General features: G+C 35.6%; 1 protein-coding gene across 1 annotated transcript in view; it reads right to left on the reverse strand.

Moving 5' to 3' along the window:
* Positions 1-2,772: 2,772 nt before the first annotated feature.
* Positions 2,773-16,245, reverse strand: part of PTPRQ (protein tyrosine phosphatase receptor type Q) — a 113,062-nt gene continuing 99,589 nt past the window's right edge. Inside the window, exons 54-63 of the mRNA XM_087723397.1 lie at positions 15,978-16,004; positions 15,291-15,372; positions 14,145-14,235; positions 12,288-12,364; positions 8,244-8,378; positions 8,007-8,132; positions 6,918-7,066; positions 6,257-6,392; positions 4,349-4,469; positions 2,773-3,030 (exon numbers count right to left, since the gene is read on the reverse strand). Of these exons, the coding sequence (XP_087579523.1) occupies positions 2,993-3,030; positions 4,349-4,469; positions 6,257-6,392; positions 6,918-7,066; positions 8,007-8,132; positions 8,244-8,378; positions 12,288-12,364; positions 14,145-14,235; positions 15,291-15,372; positions 15,978-16,004 (982 nt within the window). The 3' untranslated portion in view covers positions 2,773-2,992. The remainder of the gene's footprint in view (positions 3,031-4,348; positions 4,470-6,256; positions 6,393-6,917; positions 7,067-8,006; positions 8,133-8,243; positions 8,379-12,287; positions 12,365-14,144; positions 14,236-15,290; positions 15,373-15,977; positions 16,005-16,245) is intronic.

Consider the following 16,245-nt stretch of genomic DNA (forward strand, 5'->3'; position numbering starts at 1 on the left):
TCTGCAGATAACAGCCTTCACTCCCAATTTAGCGCTGTAAGGACACAATTTTATATTTAAACTGTATGTTCCTGGGACATATGAATGCTTTACATGGCATTTGGTTTATTTGGAAATAAATTAGTTTTCCACAGTATGGCACCTTCCAGATGTTATAGACCTTAATTTTCATAAATTCCAGTATGCATTACAAATGGAAGTAACAGAGGTTGAAGATTTTGGAAGAAATCAGGTTGGAGAATGGGTTCAGAGCTCTTTGTGACAGGGTCTGTGTGCTATGTGCTAAAGTTTGAAAGACAAAGACCACTCTTTTGAAGACAGAAAAATCCACATTTTGGACAGAGGACCATTGGTTTGAAAGAGGGGTAAAAGAATCCATCTATGTTAGAATTAAACACCCCTCCCTCAACAGAAGGGGAGGAATAAGATACTACCTATCTTCACATGTGCATGCAGGTCAACCCGCCCAAGTCGAGCTGTGTGCACATGCATGCTGACCTGCTCCTCATGCAAGTTGAGGTGTGCGCATGCACATGCCCTGGGTTGCCACTTGTATGGCCCTGTTCCCCCCTCCACCCCCTCAGCTGGGCCGCCAAGCCGTAAAGTTTGGGGACCGCTGTTCTAGAAGGTCAAGTGACTGACTGTGCCTAGTAGTTGCACTCCATTTTTGTTTTTATAACCACCAGAGATGATAACTGAGTTGAAATGCAGTGGCTGGGTCCATGTAATTTTATGAGAGAATAATAGGAACATTAGCCTTTCAGTCTAAATCGAACAATAGATAATTTCATATTATATAAGTCTTATTTTCAGTGGTATATCATATGTAGGCATACCTGAAATTAATTAGCTAAATTATTGACTGACTGATTGATTTTAACTCACTGCTTCAAAGTTGCCAGTCCTAGGCAGTTTATAGAATTTATGTATTAAAACAGCACATAAAATTAGAATGCAGGTACCCTTGGGGTTACAGCAACAATTGGGACTGGGACTTCCATTGGTAAGCAATGAAGCTGTAAAACATAATGTCACATGACCAATCCCATAGGAATGGTAATCCTGCAGCCTCTATTACTGGGGTAACCCGAGGACAGCATGGGTTATTAAGGAAGAGGTGGGGGTCACAGGCAAGCAGATCAAGACTTATAGGGGTATCATGGAGTGGTGACCAAATACCATGGGCAGGCATCAGGGAGTGTGAGGGGTGGAGTGGTACAGGTTGGTATACAGGAGCCCCAGAGCATAGGGATATGTAGGTGCCGCAAAAACCAGGAATGCCACAGATAGGTACTGTACAGTGCAGGCAGGTGAAAAACTGACTGGAGTAGAAGTGATTTCTCACTTCCTGCCAACTTTCCATTGATTTTGCTGGTTGGAAGCTGAAGGGTACATTGGAAAATGCTCTAATGTTATAAATAGAAGCTGGGCATCGGGTGTCCACATTGCAATCACATGTTTTGGTGCAACACCAAATTTTGCAGACTGGTTATAAATCTCCCTTGTTTAGCTCCGTACGAAGAAGTCATCGTAACTTAAGGACTACCTATAAAATGATTAAAATAGTAACTGAGAATATAAAGCTAAGTGGAAACAATTTCTACCCAAAGGTTTTTCAGAATAGCCATGGTTTCCCCTGGAAGACCATGAGGAAGGAAGCTATCTGCCCTTAAAGGCGGCTATTTCAGAGGAGTAAAGCATACTCTTGAATTAAACTTATCCTTTTCCAGAAACGAATGACATCTTTTTGAAGTCTCTTTCTGTGAATGCATGGGAATTTGAGAAATCTGGCTATAATTTTGAAACTATGTAGAATTATTATTGCTATGGCTGGTCACACAGTCATCCAGATATTTAGACTGCATCTGGCCTTCCTTAGGACCTGGGCTAGGCAGCTATTGTTGTTTAATAATATTAAATGAGCATTGCAGGATGTAAGCTGTTCCAAGTAAAGTTGCTTTTTGCAATTGACTGATAGTGATTTTGTCAATGCCAATGGTCTTCAAATGGTGTTCCAGATGTTTTGGGATTGTACCCAAGTTGCCCAGACAGTATTGGTACTGTCTTTGCTTTCTTTTACCAGTTATTCTACTTCTATTTGCAGGTCTTTGTATTTTGCGATTTTCTCTATTCCTTATTCTTCTCTTCTGCTGTCAGATACTGTCATGTCCACAATTCAGAGTTTTTGATCTTTATCAACAATTGTTAAGTCTGGGGTAGGTGAGTGTCTGTTTGAATTCTAAAGTTCCAGAGCACTTTAGCTTCTTCTTTTGCTACTTGTTTAGATTAATGCAATGTGGTCTACATAAGGCTTTTGAAGGTCACTCAGGCTCAGAACATAGCTTGGCAGTTATTTCCCACAAGCATATTGTACTTCTTAATGCCCATTAATAGTCTGCCTTGCCAATCCAATTTCAGAAGCAATTCAAAGTGACTAGTTTTATCTTTTTAAATGCTTTATGATATGGTGCCTAGTTACTTACAGACTTTCTTTTCCAACCAGAGTTGAGTCATGTGATATGGTAATACTGGTAGAAACTATAAGTGGTACCTTATTTTTATGAAATGCATGTTCCTTACATTACTCATTAGCACTGAAAAATATAATTATGATGGCAGTTTATCATGGATTACAATATTACATTAGCTATTGTTAGAAAAAAGTAGAGAAACAATATAAATGAACAACCACTAAGAATCTCTTGCAATGTGTATTTTACTGCAATGTATATTGCTGGATTGTTCTTATTGTGTACAGTTGTATTATACTAATCAGATTTTACTCAGTACAAAATTATAATTTAATAATTTATATTATTTGTGAAGGCACATGGAATACAAAACAACTTTTATAATTTTATTTTGCTACAAAAATATTTTTGTTTATAATCATTTGTATGATGGGGATATATTTTGGCCCCTATTGTGAAACAACATCAACATGAACACAAGCCTATGTTTCCTGAAATGGAATGCATTTTAATCTGTGTATTTACATAGTAGTTTCTTCCCACTCTAGTTCCACATCACCTGAAAAAGAAAGAGAACACTGGTTGAACTTTCTACATATTAATCTTAAATTACACAGAAGGTTTAGTAAGTATTTAAAATATATTACATGGATTTCTTATGCTTCCATTATCAATGGAAGAATAAACTACTTAATGTTTTTTTAAATAACCATCAAGGTAGTTTTCTTATTTTCAACTTGTGGTTTATATTCTAACACAAACAAACACACACACACACACACACACACACACATTCTATACTCTATATCCAATATATGCTCTATTATATTAAAACAAAAGTATGCATAAGTACTTAGTGATAAAAAGATATCAAAGGGCATGTAACAAACATTTTGTGTTTTGAGTAAAAATACAAGAAATGAAGCAAAGAGGAAAAATAGGGTGATAATCTGAAAAATGAGGTTGGTAGAACTAAGTCAAGAATTGTATCCAATAGATCACCAATAAGATAAAAGGGCAAAATCATGGGTCCAAATGGCAAAGTATTTTTATTAGGTCTGGGAGTTGACAGATACATCTGGGGACAATTCCATGAATAGTGCAATGAAATATCATATTTTTCACTCCATAAGATGCACCCCCTCCCCAAAGTGAGTGGACATGTTTGTGTGTCTTATGGAGTGAATATGGATGACAGGCAGCAGCGTTGAATGGTGGCAGCGATCCCTGCCACCTGGAACAGCTAATTAGCAGTATTCCAGGAGGCCAATTCAACCACCGATCAGCTGCTCAACGGCAAAGGCTCCAGAGTTCCCCAGCGGAGGCAGCTGGCCAGGCTGTTTGCTGTAAGAACACTTGCCAGATGAATACTGGATGGAAGCTAGGAGGCAGAGGCAGATATTTTTTTTCTTGTTTTCCTCCTCTAAACCTAGGTGCGTGTTATGGTCATCTTATGGAGCAAAAAAATATGGTAATTTATTATCTTAACAGTAGAAATCTGGATATTGATGAAGGACAACATGGCCAAAAATTATCAGATCATAAAGATGTCACTTAAAGAAATTTATTAGAAGAGCTTTTGCTCCCAGTTTTTTGAAGGAAGAAAAAAAATGATAAGATAAGGCAATAGACTTCATATTGTGGAAAAGATACAGAAAGCAAGAATAAAACCATGTGATTGAATAAAAATTAGGTTAGGAAGAAAACTCTAGAATTTCATGAGTTTCATTGCCTTTGGTTTTATTCAAAAAGTTAAAAACAAAAACATCAAATAAAGTAATATAAATAATGCTTCTCATAATTTTCAAATGTGTGACAAATAAATTTTCTACCATTTTTTAATCAAAAAATAATTTTGATAAAATACATTTATATACCTTCCATTGCATCCAAAGAATCCATCTTTTGCAAAACTGAATAGTTAACAAAACATAGAGGCTGGTTGTTCTTGATTGTCAGCAAATCCAGAACACACTGATGTAAAAATATGTACTGTGCCTAGAAAGTATGACATTTAAAGTGGTTAAGCTTTATTCAGAGATATTTTGTTGCTAACCTGAACTTGTTTTGAGGCAATTTTTGAATTTAATACTCATACTTTTAGAAAAAGCAACATTCTTACAACTAATTCATATTTGGTGGTTCTTCTGAAACCCATTCTAATCAGATCACATGTCTTATTGCAGCTTCTTCAAAGGGATATATAATGAAGAAGAACACAGGATGAGGCTGGGACATGATGAGGGGACCATGTTTTTATCACAATGGTGTTCACATGTAAATAAGATAATGTCTCAGAGTCTCACAAAAATTAATCTTCTTGGAGAAATTTTTATTTTGGTTTTTGAAATTTTGAAGACCATTCCTCTAGGTATATTATAATAACAATGTTCTCCCAATTTGAATTTCCAGGTGAATAAAAATAAAACTATGCCAAACCCATTAAACCTTAAGGAAGTACTCATGTAAGTTAGTTGGGCCTGATTTGAGCTATAAGAAACAGTGCTATGTTTTAATATATTTTAACATAGCACATCCTCTTGGATTCCGAATCAAGTCCAATCATCTTGCAACATGGGTTTAGTATTGTTTTGCATAATGTGATCTATGAATCCAGGATTCATAGAGGATTTTCCTGGATTCATCAAACAAGCACCACCAAGCAAAGAACGAGACTTTAGTTAAATCAAGGCACCTTTATTGATTGGAACATTCCTCAGATTGGAAAGGTCCTCAGTTTCCTACTTACCCCCCCCCCATATGCTTAAAACAAAGAGAGAGAAAAAGGTCAAAGTGGTGGCTTCTGATTGGCTTACAGGTTCAGAAGATCCAATGCTTATTATTTTAGGGCTGAAGCAAAGTTTCTCACCTTTCTAGTTAATATAAGTTTGCTCCAGACATATATTTTCTAAAGGTAATGCACTTTACATGAGGAACAATCCTCAAGCAACATATTCATTACTTCTGTGATGTGCTTAATGCAAAGAACATACAACTTTGACAAATGATTATTTTGAGTGTTGTTTCTGACATTAGCAAGTTGGGAGGAAAGTCTATATATATTTCAGTCAAGCCTCTCTGCCTCTATCTATATTAAGTGCTGGCTTTAACAATAAATGGTTCCTTTTATTTTCAGTGCTCTCCTACCATCGCATTTGTGTCGGAAGCCCCTAAGGCGCTTCCGGATTGAAAGGATTGGCTGACGATGACATCACCGTCACCCGGGGGATGCCTAATTGGGGGCTCCATTCATGTCCCTGTTAATGTGCTCACAAAAATGGCACCTATTTCATCTATTTGTGTTTTCACACTTTCGAACTGCTAGGTAGAGAGGATCTAGAGAGAATGATCGAAGCTCATCCCGTCACAAACCGCAGCACTTGGGTCTTGAACATGGACTTGCTAATTGTCAACCCAGTGTTCTAACCATGTGAGCTACTTTGCTCCTTCCCCTACCATAAGAACACCATTACTGTCACCAATTGTTGTTAACATTATTTCATTATCTTTTTGCTTTTCTTTTTTTCACTGGATTAAAAACATTAAGACTTTCAAAGATGGATACAAATAGAAATAAATATCTATTTCATACCTCAGTGACATTGTGGATTCCAAACAAAATTGATATATGTATATAATTCTACCTCATAATATTTCTCCCCCATGCCAAGGGAGTAAGGGAGGGAGGGAGGGAGAAGGAGGAGAAAAACAAGAGTTACTTATACTCTGAGAAATCATCTGCAATCTGAGAACTGAGCTACCGCATGTATCTTAAAACATCTTACCAGATTCTGTACCATGCACATCCTTTCACTTCTTAGTTCAGCTACAAGTCCATAGACATCCACAAAATCATGGTCATTTATATGCTGTATTAAATGGTCAAGGGCAATATAAACTCCTGTTCTTCCAACTCCAGCACTATAAAAAGTAGAGGGGAAACACACATGGAAATATCTGGCACTTTTAATGGAAACAATCATGACTACAATGAACCAGATTACAGTTTGATTAAATATTGTTGCAAAATAATTATTCTTAGGTAAGTATTATATTGGAGATATGTTACTTTTCATCATATAAATTCGTTGTATTATCTATAATATATACAGTACTCAAAACAGAAGGAACTTTTCTTTAACTTAGATACAATTCTAGATTTATGGTAAATGTTATATTCTATATTAACATTTTTACTATAATGGTAACTACAGTATTATACCTAATTCATTATACATCTATTACCAATCTGTGATTTATGCACTTGAAACCTTGAACTCTTGAATATGTCTGTTGCTGTATATTAAATAGGTTTCACCACAAATGTCAATCTTCTTAATCTATACATAGATTCTGTGCTCCGTATTGGAATTCAGTCCATTGCTTCTGTTCTAATAAACTAATCCCATTATTTAACATGATGAGATCTGTTAAAAATCTGCTTACCTGCAGTGAACAATTATGGGTGTGTTGTCATGTGATCGGCTGCCTCGGACCAGCTTTGCAAAGTGGACTAATGATGCACTTGTTTCAGGTACTCCATGTTCAGGCCAGGCAGTAAAATTACACTGACGTACCATCATACAATCCCCATGCTGTTAAGATATACAAAGAAAAGTACCTTTTTTTTAGTTAGAATAGTATTTAGTTACCTTTTGAGAGGCCTTTCATACTGGGATAAACTACAATTGGATTTTTTTGGTGACACTCTATTAAGATATTTGTTACCTAAGAAGATAGGCATCTAAGATGTATTGTACCCCTAAATGGCTAAAATGTTTGTTTACAGCAGCCTGATAAGCAGTTCAACTAGTAATTACTACTTGGAATGGAACATTAATTTTGTACCTCATTGTCTTGATTTTGTTAATAGGACAAACTACAATTGACTCTTGATACAGAATTCAAGAATCAATAACATCATAGAATCACTGGGAATATTACAGAAATGAAGCCACCTAGTTTACTGATTCTTAAAGATCAGATTTCTGAATATTGTTCATAAGTTACTGTCAACTGAACTGACATACTGGGCATTGTAAAGCATCTGTAAAAGTCACAGCCAATATAATTCAACATAATTTGACATCACATTATTAAGTGATATTTTAATTTAATGGACATTTCCTCCCTTTGTTATGATCCTCTGTGCTTGGTAATGCTAGTGATTTGCTCTGTCTTTGATTTGAAATGCCAACAAATTAAAATATTACAGTGATGAATATACTTTCATAACTTGTTCTTTGGATTTCAATTTCCCAGAAAATAAACACTCATATTTGTTTTGTAATATACTGGCTTTTTTTTACTATAGTACAACAGCAGGATAAGGCAAAATAATATCTAAATATTCTTTTCTAACTTTACAGAAAATAATCTGATGACATCACAATATTGGGAATCATAAAAGCCAAGATATATTAATCAAGAAATTTAAACAATGATCCCAAGAGTAAGGAAGTGTTGTCAGACATTACAGCTGGAGATTATAATTTTCACAGAATATATGGGAGTTTAAATAAAATCTATTCCTACCTTTTCAATTTTTAGATCCCTGGTGGTCCAATCTATTTGAACATCTTCCACTAATTTAGTAATCACTATATCTCCAAAGAAGGTAACTGGAATGTTATCTTCAGGCCAATATTGATGACATCTTATCTGCAATCAGGGTGCAATATGATGTCTTATAAAATCATATCATTATTTTAATGAATGTATGATAATAGTGAGTCTTCAAATGCATTCTTAACCCATATATTGGTAACTTACCCGCCCTTTTTCATAACACTGAGTTAGCATAACAACAGTTTTTGCTCTTGTTTCCCATACCATTCTCCAGAAATCTCCCACTGTGCCTGGTAATGGTCCTTGAGTAGCAATAAATTCATTTGGACATAAATAGCCCTAAAGTAAAAATGAAACTTAGTACATATTGCTAAAGAAAAAAGAGAGGAAAGATCATATTAAGCTATATATTCAGTAAAATATTGAACATGTCTTCTTGCATGTAGATATTAAAAGTTACTCTTCTTGAATACTCCCTGAATACAATACATATTTCTAATAGCTATTAATTAACTGGTCTACATTCCTTGGATTTCTATATATATAGTTTAGAAAATGGTGATGATTAGATATTAAACATCTAAAATCTAAGGACCGTGGTGGTTCCCGAGGTTAGAATGCTGCATTGCCCATCAGCAGGCTCCTGTTCAAAACTTGTTGCTGCTGTGGGGTGGGGTAAGGTCACATCAGACGCTCCATCTCCATCTGCCACTTTGGTGGGCAACTTCACAGGGACATGAAAGGAACCCCTACCTGGGCATCCCCCAGGCAACAATGATATCACTGGCAAATTCTTTTCCACAGAAGCACGTTGATGCTTTTGACACAACCCCCTCCCCAAAATCTGTAACATATTGCAAAATGTAACATATTGCAAAACGCCTGTCTCTTCAAATGTTATGTTCTATAATAGATTTGCCTTCTTTCCTTAATGGGATTTTTGAAAATTACATTTCTACAAAGCTTGCATAGAAAATCACCATGGTAAAATTAGAGATGTAACATTACTTGAAATTTTGTAACAATGGGGACAAAACCAATTTACCAATTAGGGGAAATTGAACTTTGGGTAAAAATTGAAATATATGTAATACTTAATTTTTAACATCTTTTTCTGATATAAACTCGCTTTGATAGAAAATGTATGGCATATACTAAAATTTGGCTTGGTTGTAAAATATGTCTGCTGTATAAAATTGAGTACTTTATTAGGTAATAATTATACAATTATTGATTGTATTTCATATTAAATGTTCTATTTGTTTAAGGTGGAGCTACAAACTATTAGATGTAACAGAATGCAGATTTTTTTAGAACAATCAAATGGCAAAAAGCTCAACCTCCAAAACAGAAGAAATAATCACTATTGTAATAAAACAAAACAAAAGAGATATCTTAAATTTTACCATTTGCTACATCAAAGAAATATAGAAAATAATATGATTTTAGTAAAAAGATAGGTAGAATTGCTACATTCACAAGTCAGTTTGTTTCTTAATTTGATATGTTTTCAAATATATAGCATTTCCTTTTACACATTATATCATTTAAAAGTAAATATATAATATTCCATGAAGTTTTCTCCCCCCTCCCCCCCAGCACACAGGAACACAGACTGAGGAATGGTTCCTGATTCTTCACATCTTGCTTTGTGTATAAGGTTTGCACTCTGATAAGCTACATTAGTGACTGGCGTCCATTTTGTATGGCATGTTATTTAAAACTGTGGTTTTCAACAACAAACAACAAACCAAGGCAAGCAAATATTTTGCATCCATAAGTTGAATTCATCAAGTAGTAAATATTAATATTACTTTTCCTTGCTATCTGGAGACTAAAACATATGAGGAATGGTTGCAGGAACTGGGTATGTCTAGTTTAATGAAAAGAAGGACTAGGGGAGACATGATAGCAGTGTTCCAATATCTCAGGGGTTGCCACAAAGAAGAGGGAGTCAAACTATTATCCAAAGCACCTGAAGGCAGGACAAGAAGCAATGGGTGGAAACTACTCAAGGAGAGAAGCAACTTAGAACTGAGGAGAAATTTCCTGACAGTTAGAACAATTAATCAGTGGAACAGCTTGCCTCCAGAAGTTGTGAATGCTCCAATACTGGAAGTCTTTGAGAAGATGTTGGATAGCCATTTGTCTGAAGTGGTGTAGGGTTTCCTGCCTGGGCAGAGAGTTGGACTGGAAGACCTCCAAGGTCCCTTCCAACTCTGCTATTGTATTGTATTATCTGTTTCATAATTGTAAAACTAGTAGCTCACAGATAATTGTGAACCACTTGACCTATAAGTATCTAGAGATTTTTACTTGAGAATGTAGCTTCCAAATTCTCAAAATATTGTGTTGGTTAAGGACAGAGCATAACAGCTGGTCCAATCCTGTAGATTTCAGTTCTAAAGTGTAAGGCACTAATGGTACTAGTTATATCATTCGGAGATCATTCGGAGGCACGGGATAAAGTATCACCAATATGCGGACGATACTCAACTGTATCTGTCCGCCCCGTGCCAACTCAATGAAGCGGTGGACGTGATGGAACAGGGTCTGGAAGCTGTTAAAGACTGGATGAGAGCAAACAAACTGGTGCTCAACCCAGACAAGACCGAGTGGCTGTTGTGTTTTCCTCCCAATAATTTGACCACCGTACCATCAATCAGGCTGGGGGGACAAAATTTATACCCCTCAGATAGGGTCCGCAACTTGGGAGTCCTCCTGGATCCACAGCTGAGTTTTGATCACCATCTATCGGCTGTGACCAGGGGGGCATTTGCCCAGGTTCGCCTGGTGCGCCAGTTGCGGCCCTACCTGAATCGGGAGGCTCTCACGACAGTCACTCGAGCCCTTGTGATCTCTAAGCTGGAATACTGCAACGTGCTCTACATGGGGCTGCCCTTGAAGAGCACCCGGAGACTTCAGCTAGTACAGAACGCGGCCACGCGAGTGATTGTGGGCGCACCTCGGTTCGCCCACATAACACCTATCCTCCGCGAGCTGCGCTGGCTGCCTGTGGATCTCCGGGTGCAATTCAAGGTCTTACTTACCACCCATAAAGCGCTCCATGGTAGTGGATCTGACTATTTGAGAGACCGCCTTCTGCCAATAACCTCCCTGCGTCCCATCAGATCGCATAGAGCGGGCCTCCTCCGTATTCCATCCGCCAGTCAGTGCCGACTGGCGACTACCTGGAGGAGAGCCTTCTCAGTTGCTGCTCCGACGCTATGGAACAATCTCCCCGTGGAGATTCGCACCCTGACCACAGTCCAGGCCTTCCGTACAGCCCTCAAGATCTGGCTAGCCCGTCAGGCCTGGGGATAAACTCTTCCGCCCCTCCCGAATGCTGAGAGAATGTTGTGTTTTTAGTATTTTTCAGTTATTGCACATTTCTTTTTATGTTTTGTCTTCACTCCCCTTCCTTTATTATTGTAAGCCGCCCTGAGTCCCCTCAGGGAAAAGGGCGGCCTATAAATGCTATTAAAATCTACAAATCTACAAATCTATATAATAAACATCTGCAAGCAAACAATTAAAACTCAAGGAATACCAAAAACTTCATAGTTCAATGCTCAGCCACATACATTCTCTTTTGTTGCAGAAAAATTGATGCTAAAAACACAACATATGTTAGAAACTAAAATTTAGAAATTTGTTATTTAGTTCTTTTGAATCCAAAATCAACAATACATTTTTTGGAACTAAGAAAAAAATTAAAATAAATATTAGGCATTTCTCTACACACATATTCTTTGCAGTATTGAATCTTACAAAGAAAACAAATTCCACAGTATATCCCATTATGATTATCTTTCTCCTGCATGCATCCAGAGTCGTCTGCTCCTAGCTTAAAGTGAAGGATTTGCCTTCCAAGAGCTTAAAATATACCAGACAACTAGTCTAGGTGTTTAGCTGAAATATGATAATCATACTGGAGTTTAAAAGCAGAAGTAAAATATTCTGTGAACTGATGGAACAGGCGATCATGGAACATTTTCTTGAAAACTGAAATATAAATTATAGTATAATTCAAGGTATACAGTAAGCTATTTTTGTTTTCCATATGGACCAAATGAATAAAATAAAAATCTGATGAGGATGATTGAAATTAGTCTGTAACTATATTGTAATACAGAGAAAGAATAAAAGAAAATTCATGCATTTTTTCCATAAAAATATGTTTCTTTCTAAATCACCAAGTGGCATGGAAAAAAATGTAGTTACAATTTAAAATGGTTATAAACTTACAGATACATAGCTGGCATTAATATAATCAGATCCTGGTACACAAGCATCAGGCATTAACTTCACTCGATTATTATTATCTGTGCAAAAGAAATTAAATCAAAGCATCTTTCCAAAGTTTCAGTGATTGAATATATGGATAGATAGATAGATAACAGTCTATGTACATATGCATATTTGCACATACAGATAAACCATTTTAGGAAAGATGACATTTAATGATAGGCTAACATCATACTTGAAATAACTTGTAATTATAAACATTTCTTTACATATATGCATATATAATATGCATTTTATTTTTTATTTCAGTTTTATTTTTAACCATTAAAACCATTGTTGAGTTTAACAGAATCAAGCAATATACCAATTAACGAAGAAGACTTTTAGATAAACATTTTAATTTACAACTTTTGTCTCTTCACACACTGAAAGAAAAAGATATGTGTGTGTGCATGTGTGTGTGTGCATGCACACACAGAGACAAACACATGGGCCTGTGGGAAGGAAAATTGAATTCTGTGCTGGTTTTCCCATCTCAAATTAAATCTATATATACATGTCTCTATGTCCCTATTTAGTTCTCCTTAACACATTCAAAATTGAGTATGTTATTTGTTTCCAACAGAACATATCCGAGGCAACATATATTAACGAATATTACTATGAAGCATCCTGGAATGGCAGAAATAATAGAATTATACAAAGATTTAATTAGAAGAAGATTCAATCAAATAACCTATTTGAATCTATTCAATTATTGGATTAAAGCAGGTATCTGAATCTAACTCACGATTCCTTGGGATGATCTACTTGGATAAAGATACTTTTATTTCATGTAATCGTTGAACAAAATTAATTCAAACTGATTTTGAATAGTTAAACTAAATTGCAAAATCAAATTGAATCTTGGCTGAATGCATATGCTAATAAATAATGCAATAGAAGAATAGAGTTTTGAGTATATGTCCAAAAAGAGATAAACTCTGAGTATGCATTCTGCTACTGCTTTAGGCATATTAGCTCAGGTTAACCTGAGCACAGAATATTTCCTGAACTAGTAGCAGATAGTAGGAGCAGCTGTTCTCAACACTTAATAGCACAGAATGTGGCTACATTAACCAAAGAATGCATTGTCCCCATCTCACATCACAGCTAATGCTTAAAATAATAATAGCATTTCTTTTCTTAATAAGTGAAAAATGAAGCAGTGTTGACTACAGAGGGAGACAGACTCCTGACTCCTGTGATAAAATCTATCCTGGATTTCTAAATTTCTATATATTTACTCAGATCTTTCCTGGATCAGCTACATACCACATTTACAAGTATCTTAAGAAAGCATCATCATGTTCCAAAGAAAAAGTGAGCACATCCAGAGATGGATCCAGCACTTTTAGATAACTTTATTTTACTCCAGAGTACACAGCCCAAGAAGAATAATTAGGATGGATTATATTACAAAGCTAAGAAACCAGGAGGCTGTATTATTTCCTGTTCTGCAACTGCAGTGCACAATCTGCTGCTTCAGATCTCTTTACTAATCCACAGACTCTCCGCCTGCCTAATCTGAGAAAGTCCCATGGGAGGACTTCCTTTATTATCCCCTTTACTTGAGCTATAATAGACTGTTGCAGAGATGATAGTACAATGGAAGACACAATAAATTCACACATCTCTCATCTACTTCATAAAAAAATAAAATTCTGGGATTTCTACACAAATATTTTTCTTTAGAAAATAAGTAAAGAAATGGCTTTCTCCATCAGATTGTATAATCAAAAAGATATAAGCAATTTTGACATGGCAGTATTTAAAAATTAATTTCAGAAAAATATAATTAGTAAAACAACTACGTACATGGTTTGATGTTTGGAAAACGATTTTTAGATTTGTTCCAAGGAAGATCGGCATCAGTTAATGCAAGATCTGGAAGAAACTTGGGGAGTTCCTATAAAATAATATATATGTTGCTATGACTTTTAGGTTACTCTTGTTTTCAGCAAAAAAAAAAAAGTACACAGGAAGTATAGTAGTATGAACACTTCCAATTAATACTGTGCCAAAATATATTTTCCTTTTTCACAATGATTTTCATCTGTATCAAGATACACCAGACCTTTTACCTCATTTTCATGTTGCCTTAGAATTAGCAAATCCTTTATTAAGTTATAGTGGAGGAGGTAGTTGTAGTTTATTATTATATTTCCCTCTGCAGTTTTCAAGCTGCCCACATTTCTTGATCTAAATCAATTTTCAAATTTCAGTTCCTCTGATATTTAATTAAAGCACAAAGTCAAGGAGTCTTCAGGCTGCTTGAGGGAAAATTATAGATGGATATGGGTGACAGAGCAACCTCAAAATAGGTGTTAAGAACTGTAAAACTTAAAGGAAAGAAGGGAGAGAGGGAGGATGAACTGATTTTTTTTAAAAAAATAAACTGAATGGGAATAACAAGATTTGGAAGAAATTTTCAGCCCAGCATTTACTGCAATATAATCAATGTCCTGCCAATCTAGCTCAGCAGTGGTCAACCAATTGCTACAAGGCTTTCGTTTCCCAGCAGATCTTTAGAAAGAATCCCACTGCCTTCGAGGACAATAGAGTTTGATCCACAAGACTTCATGTATGCTTATGCTGGAGTACGACATATTAAAGATTTAACTTGAATTATTTATGCTGCATACTGTGAATATATTCAGATGTTAGGAAGTCAGCTAAAAAGGAATATTTCTTAAGAGAATATAGAATGGATAGCTTGCATTTTTTGTTTGAATGCAAGCAGCAGTGAGGGAAAGATTTCTGTAGCAAGAATAAGGAGGATGAGTGTATGAACTCTTCTGATCAAATGGAATGAGAAGTAATATGTATATAACACTGCTATCCATGTGAAAATATCAAATGTGCCCGAACTATTTACTGAATACTAATGATCAAAGTACATCAAATGTGACACATGAAACAAGTGGAGACTTTGCATGTTGTGAGAACTGTTTGATAACATACCAAAAATTCTTCCTGAAACTTGATGTTGTTATTTGTGCACAGATCTTCAACATGTTGCAGAAAACATTTCTTGCCTATTGGCCTTGAAATAAAAGAGGAAAATTGATAATTTGGGGTTTTAAATAAAGACATTTCTATTGGAAAGTTAACCTATCATTTTTATGCACATAAAACAATTAAAAAGAAAAGACTTATTTTACATTTGGAACATTTTTTAAATAACAGGATCCCATCTTAAATTTTACACTATTTATTTGACAGCCTGCAACTGTTGTCTACAAACTGTTTTACAAATGTGATTACTCCCAAAGGCAATCTTTTGATATTTATGTACATTTGTAAAATCACCCTTCAGTTCAAATCCAGCAGATAATGCTTCTTTTGTCACACAGAAACCATTTTATACAATGCAGGGCTTTAGATACATAAAATATAGCAGTGACTTCATTCCCATAATGACATGGTTTTTAAACCCCTAGGAGTTAAATATCCCTATATTACTTGCCAAGCTAAAACACAGACATGCAGGCTTCACCCCAGAGAGAGAGAAAGCATTTCTCCAGTTACCATGCAATTGGTCATGCTTTTATGATTTATACACAGCTTGGAACTTTTTCTAATAACTATACCAATATATATCACACATTTCAAATCATCAGACTAGACACAGTATAAAACGCAACTTACCTGATGGATTTTCTATAACTAAGCAACCTGTAACAGAGATTGTGTTAAATAAGAAGCTGTAAGTTGTGAGTTAGGCAACTTTTTGCAGTCTAAATTGATTCTGGACTTACCAAAGTTAGAAGTCAGGCCTCAAATGACATTAAATATTTTTGAATGATTCACTTTTTAGAAGTTCTTTAAATTTCATTTTTATGAGAACGGTGCCAATATAAATTCTTTTAAATTCTTTTTGCAAGACAAAAGGGATAGACTGGCTTAAGAAATGTAG

Source organism: Thamnophis sirtalis, unplaced genomic scaffold, assembly GCF_051295495.1.
Source record: "Thamnophis sirtalis isolate CommonGarterSnake01/CBP01778 unplaced genomic scaffold, rThaSir2_p1.2 scaffold_9, whole genome shotgun sequence".
Taxonomy (NCBI): Eukaryota; Metazoa; Chordata; class Lepidosauria; order Squamata; family Natricidae; genus Thamnophis; species Thamnophis sirtalis.